General features: G+C 36.8%; 2 protein-coding genes across 2 annotated transcripts in view; both read left to right on the forward strand.

The window, feature by feature from the left end:
- The first annotated feature begins 341 nt into the window (after positions 1–341).
- LOC139115887 (macrophage mannose receptor 1-like) overlaps positions 342–8,352 on the forward strand; it is a 147,673-nt gene continuing 139,662 nt past the window's right edge. Inside the window, exon 1 of the mRNA XM_070678295.1 lies at positions 342–413. Coding sequence (XP_070534396.1) covers positions 365–413 — 49 coding nt within the window. The 5' untranslated portion in view covers positions 342–364. The remainder of the gene's footprint in view (positions 414–8,352) is intronic.
- On the forward strand, positions 1,752–5,913 carry LOC139115893 (collectin-11-like). Its single transcript, XM_070678307.1, has 6 exons — positions 1,752–1,817; positions 2,560–2,851; positions 3,226–3,296; positions 4,193–4,484; positions 4,773–4,843; positions 5,705–5,913. The coding sequence occupies exons 2-6, from the start codon at positions 2,643–2,645 to the stop codon at positions 5,746–5,748; spliced, it is 687 nt and encodes a 228-aa protein (XP_070534408.1). The 5' UTR covers positions 1,752–1,817; positions 2,560–2,642; the 3' UTR covers positions 5,749–5,913.

Genomic DNA, 8,352 nt, shown 5'->3' on the forward strand with positions numbered 1-8,352 from the left:
TGAAGTAGAAGCAGAGTACACGTTCCAGACGGCAATACCGAATTTTCTACAATTCTAGTCTTACTTGAAAGTCAACGTACATTTCATTCAGGGCACTCAGTCAAACACTAATGATGTTTTTAGATTAAGGTACGTAGCTTTGCAAGGAAACGATATGTACAAGATATGTACAAGATATGCAAATATGGTAAACGATTATCATAGCGTGTGTCAGATGAATGTGTCTATGTGAACGTGGAGACATACCATTGGCGGCAAGAAAAGCATGCCATTTTATGTAGGCAGAGCGCAGTTACATAAATTTGACTCTTGAAAAAATAAACTTGCACTCTGACTCTGGATGCAAGAGAGGGAGTATTTCATCATGAGGTACTTACTGATAACAACCGTTGCTGTCCTTGTTGTTCGGGCAGGTGAGTTTATCTTGGACTTATCCCCTCGTTGATGTAGTTTGCATCTATCTTCTTGATTTTTCAATAGAAAGTGTCAAATCTCCAGACTCAGGCCTTGTTTTCATTAATTATATTCTACTATGAGCAGAAACCATTAGATTACGTGATCTAAAGTACTTTACTATCGGACTTTTAAAGGTTTTTCACATAATATTGATATTGAAAAATACGTTAGAGTTGGGTATACCTAAATTATGTTATGTTTTCCCTGAGATATTTTCTCCAATGTTCTTACACATTCATTCATGCGTTTATGTATAGAAAGGGTTGAACTTGAGCCCCTCCCTCCATTTTAAAAATAAATGTTCCCTACTCTTTATTTGTAAGATAACATCAAACTGTTTAAGAATAAAAGTTGTCACGAAAACGCAATCATGCCGATGGTGATTTGATTCTTCTGTGTTTCAATATGATGAGAATTAAAGGGAAACTTATTGTCCGCGTGTTAGCAAGGTTTGGGTCATCTTTTCAGTCTATGGATGAACATCAAACTTTTACAGCCTTAAGATAAAACGTAAATATTTGCTTACCTACCTTGCCTGCCACAGCTGCTTTGTAAAATGCAAAGATGTCTGAGGTATCGGCTAACCCTTACTCCATAACATATTTCACCTGTTCAATGTATCCGCTTTATAAGTATCAATACTCGCCATTGGTAGCAATGAGTAAAGCAGAAACAGGCCGATGATAAACCAACTTCCTTTCGTTCCTTTTTGTTACCGAAGCATCTGGCGTAGGCTTTCACGTGTTCGGTGACTGGAAGAGCCACAGTGACGCGAAGGCGTCATGTGAAGCCAAGGGAATGACCTTGGCGCTCGATACGAGTGGAGACACGCATTCAGCTATTATTTCAGTGCTCGACAGCAACAGGTATGGAGGTACCGATGTATGGATCAATGGCGAACAAAATGGAAGTGGTACATGGGTCGACAATGATGGAACTGCCTTGGGGAGTTATCAACCATGGGCAGCTGCTGAGCCAAATGGCAGCGGGCGTTGTTTGCAGCTCTGGTAAACGGGTTTTTGTTATGTGTTTTTTTTTGTTTTTTGTTTGGTTTTGTGTTGTTGTTTTTTTCTGGTGAATCTCTAAGACTACCCTATTGACGTGATTATATCGTGTTTCCCTTTTTTGTTCCTTGTTCTTTATTTCTTGTTACTGACGGACAATATGAATAGAAATACACGGGGATTATTCCTACACAACGTAATATTAAAATTGAATATAAATCAAAGTATTACATAACCACATTCTCTCCTTTAAAGTTTAACGAATGATCATTTCGACTCTTTCGAGGGCTTGGAGAGATCATGCATGGGACGACACGCCATGTTGGTGGAGGAAACCGTATGTTTGTGAAGACACACGTAAGTTGCTGCATGGTTCAAGTGCATTTTAGTAATTTGAAAATAGTCATAACAATAAAACACTATGAATGTACACGACTAATAACACGTACGATGAGTGGCAAAGGTTTACGCGAAGCTCCAACAATAGTAATTCTTAACTTTTGCATAAAAGCGAACAGATTGCAGGATGAATGAAAATTAAGTAACAAATGTTATTACTTTGTACTTGAAGTAATGTTTGCATTATATAGATCGATGGATAGATAGATAGACCGATAAATAGATAGATTGTTAGAAAGATAGATATCCTTCCTGAATATTACAGACCTCGATGCTAAAAGTAGAGCAAAATACATGACACTTGACATTATACTATTACTTTGTGCTTTAAGTAGTTTGTGATATTTGTATGTATCTTTCTATGTAACAAACTTTTTACTATCTATCCGTTTGCCTATCTGTGTACCTATTATACCAATCATGTCTGTATGTTATGCGTTTTATATGCATGTATGCAAATATATGTATATGCATGGTTAATGTATAATTCTATATATCTATATTTTCGCCAAAATCTGTATATATACATATATATATATATATATATATATATATATATATATATATATATATCGATTTGTTTATTTATCTACTATTTCTTTATTTATCTAACTATCTCTTTGTCAGTCGGTCTGTCAATTTTATTTATGTACAATTTTGGAATACTAATTACATTAGTTCTTTCTTTTCTGGCTTTAAGAAACGACCGGACCTTCGGATATACAGTTGTTTGGCGGCAGTAAAAACTTCGCGGACGCACAAGCTTCATGCATTGCAAACGGTATGATACTGGTGAAAGATCTTAGCGATTCAATACATTCGCAAATAACATCACTACTCAGCAGTAAAGGATACAAGAACAGGGATGTTTGGATAAATGGCCAGCAGAGAAGTGACAACACATGGGTAACAACAGAGGGCGATGAGTTGACCGGCTACACAGGGTGGACGTCTGGGGAACCTAATGGAAGCGGCAGGTGTCTTCATCTATGGTAAGCTACCAAAGAAATATAGTTAGGCGACACGCAAAGCGCTGTCAAGGTATTGCTATAACATTGCCGAATTTATTTTTTACATAAGCAAGTTTCGACCGACTGAAGAAGCGTTAAGGTGGCATTAAGTTTCATTTTTGGTAAATTTTGTTTCGCCATAAGCCACACGTCATTAGCCACTCTTGAACATTGTTACCACCGGTCTTGTATCACATTTTTAATAGTGTAATAGTATGGATATCAAATTTCAACAATCGACCTCATATAAAATCGGTGCAGGGTGATTTATACACAATTTTAATGGGCATTTGAGAACAGGGGGCTATGAACCTAACTCGGGTAACAGCAACATATTTCCGGTTTTCTTCAACCAGGGCTGGGAGAGGCAATGCATGGGACGATACTCCGTGCAGTGTCGCCAAACCTTACGTATGCGGACCTGCCGGTATGTATTGTAACGATCCATGTCAGTAAGAGTAACAACAAACAATATATTATGATTGGTGTATGTATGTATGTATGTATGTATGTATGTATGTATGTATGTATGTATGTATGTATGTATGTATGTATGTATGTATGTATGTATGTATGTATGTATGTATGTATGTATGTATGTATGTATGTATGTATGTGTATGTATGTATGTATGTATGTATGTATGTATGTATGTATGTATGTATGTATGTATGTATGTATGTATGTATGTATGTATGTATGTATGTATGTATGTATGTATGTATGTATGTATGTATGTGTGTATATATGTATGTATGTCGGTCTGTCCGTGTCTGTCTGTCTGTCTGTCTATCTGTGAGTATGTGTGTATGTGTGTGTATGTGTGTATGTATGTATGTATGCATGCATGCATGCATGCATGTATGTATGTATGTATGTATGTATGTATGTATGTATGTATGTATGTATGTATGTATGTATGTATGTATGTATGTATGTATCTATCTATCTATCTATCTATCTATCTATCTATCTATCTATCTATCTATCTATCTATCTATCTATCTATCTATCTATCTATCTATCTATTCATCTATCCATCCATAGGACCATTTATCTATATATCTGTCTATCTCTCGATCGCCCGATCGACATGTCTTTCTATCTTCCTACCTACCGAGCTATCTACTATCTATCTACTTATCAAAGTATATCTATCAGTATAAATCTTTTGAGCTATCGATAGATAAACCTATGATTGCTTGCTTGCTGGAGTGTTAGTGTACACAGGGATAAATAGATGTATAAGCGCATGTAAAATGAACAATTCTGAAAGTAATATTATCATCTAATCAGATAATTTTGATCTCTTTATTTATGAAGACACTGAAGTAGATCCTTCGCTGAAATTGTTTGATGGACCAAGTAGCAAAGATGATGCCCATGCAACATGTGAGGCTAACGGTATGACTTTGGCAAAAGACTTGAGCGAGGAAAAACATTCAGCCATTTTCAAAGAAATTTTGCGACATGGACTCATTGACACAGACATCTGGATTAATGGCAAACAAGGGTCTGGTAATCAATGGGTAACCAATGATGGCATTCCCCTGACGAGTTATCAACCCTGGGTAGCTGGAGAGCCAAACGGTAGCGGCCGCTGTCTGCACATGTGGTGAGTAATAATATAAATTGAACTTGGAGAGAATATAAAACTTGATAAATCCTGAGATGACGCATCTGAAGAAGAAAAGTACACACTCAGTGATGAGAATTGACGTATATCTCTCCGTTTTTCTGAAACATGCCTCGTTGTGTGTGTAGGTATTTACGTTCTATGTCAAAATGTTTGCATGTGCTTACACTTGCACTTATGCATTCAGTATTGTTTGTTCAAGTATAAGTTTAGAAGTTTTCGTGATATTTGTAATTTTAATGTATCTGATAAATGCATCTATTGAAGGGCTGCGAGGGATCTTCAATGGGACGATACACCCTGCAGTGTAAGGAAACCATTCGTTTGCGAAGTCGAAGGTAATTATTGCAAGATTAATCTAGTTTTATACCACTAAGTTAGATATTCGTCAAGAGAAAAAGAGACAAGAGTGCTACTGAAAACTTTATCTCGTATCGTCTTTCTTTCGTCTTTCTGCGGCAGTAATGTCGATTTGTACATAGATCAACAACTCTCTTAGATAAATCAGCAATAATATTCAGCAATAAAGTCATTTTGCAATTTAGCTTGTTGGGGTTTTTTAAGTAAAAGTATTGTTGTATTTAAAAAATCAATTAAATCATATTCGGTGCTGGCTAAATCCATACCTAAGCATCTTGTATATATTTGTCTGCTGTCCCTTTAATTAAAGTAACATCATAAGCCTAGTGTGGGAAGAAGACTACTCGAATAAATATTGAAATTCTTCCTTCCCCATGAATTCAAATTCTGAACCAAAGCAGCTGCAGTTTATATTACCCTCTGTTAAAATCAATGGACATGTAATTACGTTTCGTTGATGTGAAGAAAACAGTAATATCATTTCGACTAAATGGTCTAAATGCTCCTTATCGTAACATTAATGTTAGTTAGCTTTGCATGGTCCATGCAAAGTAGGGGTTCCCATAATTCCGATGTTGACATTTCCAGTCACACCGTTAATAGCTCAGTAAATCAAGGTCCTATTATTTCAATTCCGAGTGTGTAAATAAACAAGACATCCGGCACGGAAATTTGCCAACCTACTTCGCCTGCTTTCCTAAAGATTCAAACACCGTGTACAGGCGCCAGCAAAGTCTCAGAAAGTTTAAAATGGAACTAATGTTACATGTAGTGCAATGAAGATTTTAAGAGGTTAACGAAATTCTCAGCATAATGGATTTTTTTTTCTTTCTAAATAGGTATGAAAGAAACCACAAGTGGGATGACACGCCATGCAGTATAAGCAAACCATACATATGTGAACCTGCTGAGAACTAAACCGATGATACCTTCGGAGAAGATACCCTATAAAATACTATCTTCAATCAAAACGAAAAGACACTCTCTACTTTCCCAGTCTTTGTCATGCTTTGTAAAATTGACAGGATTACAAGGCGACATTCGTAACACATGCGAGTTCTAAGCTGTAAAACAAAAGCGCATATCAATGTTTTTAATTCTCGAACACTTTATTTAGAGTTGCATTGTTACTATATTCACTGAAACGTGAAAGCATTGTGACTGCATGTGTTTATGTATATCTTTCAGATTTCTTTTTGTCGTACTCTTTGAAATAAAGGTTAGGAGGCTATAAGCATTAAAAACTTGTTTGTTTGACATTTGTTGTATATTACGCCTCACGGTTGTCGATTTTGGTACTGTTTTCAACCACTGATAACTTCCATGAGTTTTGCGCAAGCTGCTGCTTCCTCCTTTTGTCAATAAATACAGAATAAAACGCCTTGTTCAAAAACAAAATCTATGACGGAAGTCACTGCTGTGAGAGTATATCCATTGCAAAATATAAACAACATTTAAATGGAAATCGAGCGATTGGAGCGATTGGTATAAATATATTTTATAATGATATGCGTTGTCCACATCAAGACAGCCCTTCGGACAGCAAAATGACTAAGTACAACAGAAAATATGAGCCTTTTATCAGCGATTGCACCAGAAGCACCGTCTGAATGACATCTGTAAAAGTTGTCGTGTGCAGTTTTCCTTTTGCGATGGAGGTCCCACAACTGCACCTGTAAGGTGTATTAATGTTTGAATTAAACAATGCATGCGTGTAATTGACAAGATTTATAATTCAAATGTCTTATATTTAGATTTAAATTAAACAAAGAACGTCTCAACATGTCATTTGTATTTCGAACTCCGCAGCTTGATTTGAAAAATGTTTGATAGAAAAATTTGTCAAAATGTTTGTGAGCAAAACCATAGGTTGCAGTCATATGACTTAACTGGAGTCACAGGCAATACTTTCATCGACATTTCACAAATACACTAATGAAATTTGAAATTGCTTAGGGCGACATCAAAAGTTCGATGTCGGATAAACAACTTATATCCCTTTAAGTTTTCCCCCAAACACCCCAACCACATAGAAACTTAATTGACTTATGTGGAACATATGCCGGGCTCTTTCTATGTAAAGCGAAGCAAATGATTGGTCAATTTAGGGGTGAAAGAAGTATGATAGTTTAATTTCGTGATTCATCCAACGTAAATACAACTATAACTAACAATAAACTGGAAGTTTATCAATGAATATACAAGAACAACAACAATGAAGTCCAGGTTTCTCCTTTCAGAGGTGTAAAAGACAAAAACTGTTTCTTCTGTCCTGGTAGTTTTAATAGCTGCACAATGCTCCATCAAGGCGGACTACACGTGCACCAGAAACGTAGTAAATATAATTATAATTTCCGAGTGCAACAAAGGCCAACAACCTGCACTGTCCACGCTTACCAGGGCTAGGGCAGTCGACCACATGTTAAATATTCTCCCTCCGCTGGCTTCAATACGAAAGTGAGCATTTCTGCTGTATTTTTTTTTTCAAAAAATTTTTTCCAGGCAATTTTTACCTAAAAATCGATATGTTAGGTAGAAACTTTTTTGTGTCAAAACCCCTCAGCCCAAACTAAACGGATTAGATTTGTTATCCTTCATTGAACCTTTGAGGTTGCCCCTTAGTGCCCTGACATTTCCGATCATTTATCCACATTTTACTGACTATAAGTTTAACGGTTCACACTAATGTAATCAATGGCTAATCAAAGGAAACCCATGACGATGAAGTGCAACAATTATTTTATCTTACTAAATACTGGTAACAGTTAGCGCCCCTAGGTACCGAAATTGGCAAAATATAACTACAAACTCCCTGCCGAGAAAAAAATAGACAAATCCTTGGCTTTCAGATAGGACTAACACGTGTATGATGTTTGTTGCTTTGCGGTAATTTGGTCTCACGACGTGTCGGCTACCAAAGACATCAATCAACAAAGACAACCTGCAGTCAGAGGGAGACCTAAGGTACACAGCAAATCGCCCCTGTGACAGCCCTGTACAGACCTTAACACAACCCTGTGGTACAGGTCTGTGTCAGCAAAGACGTCCCATTGCATCCAAGGCTGTGGGGACAGGACTGTGAATAATGTTGTGGACACAGACGTGTATATTTTTGCATAGATTATGAACTAAATAAGGGTTTTCAGAGGGTTGTTCATGTATGAGATTACAATTTGTACAAGATAATTTTTTAATCATACGTGTATAATCATGATTTATTAATTATCATAATTAATGACCGTGTACTCGAAGGTGGGCGTCGGGTGGCGGCTTGGCTTACAGTGATCTAGTAACGTGAAAGCCGGAGGGAGCTGCTCAATGACAGAGCGAGTTTTTCACTTTCTCACAGGGTGGTTTTCACCACCTGCTCTCTATTGTGGAGAATATTCGGAAAGAGTGTAGACGATTGCAAAGATTTTGATACCTTTGAGGATCTTAATCAAGGTTGAAGGTAACGAAATGTGTAACTCACCACGAGCAAGTTATG

This window comes from Ptychodera flava, chromosome 17, assembly GCF_041260155.1.
Source record: "Ptychodera flava strain L36383 chromosome 17, AS_Pfla_20210202, whole genome shotgun sequence".
Taxonomy (NCBI): Eukaryota; Metazoa; Hemichordata; class Enteropneusta; family Ptychoderidae; genus Ptychodera; species Ptychodera flava.

Bases quoted from the DNA above. Each gene is read 5' to 3' on its own strand.
- LOC139115893 (XM_070678307.1), top strand. From the start codon at position 2,643: ATGATACTGGTGAAAGATCTTAGCGATTCAATACATTCGCAAATAACA. The intron at 2,852-3,225 runs GTAAGCTACCAA...TTCTTCAACCAG, and splicing joins GGCAGGTGTCTTCATCTATG to GGCTGGGAGAGGCAATGCAT. The intron at 4,844-5,704 runs GTAATTATTGCA...CTTTCTAAATAG, and splicing joins ATTCGTTTGCGAAGTCGAAG to GTATGAAAGAAACCACAAGT.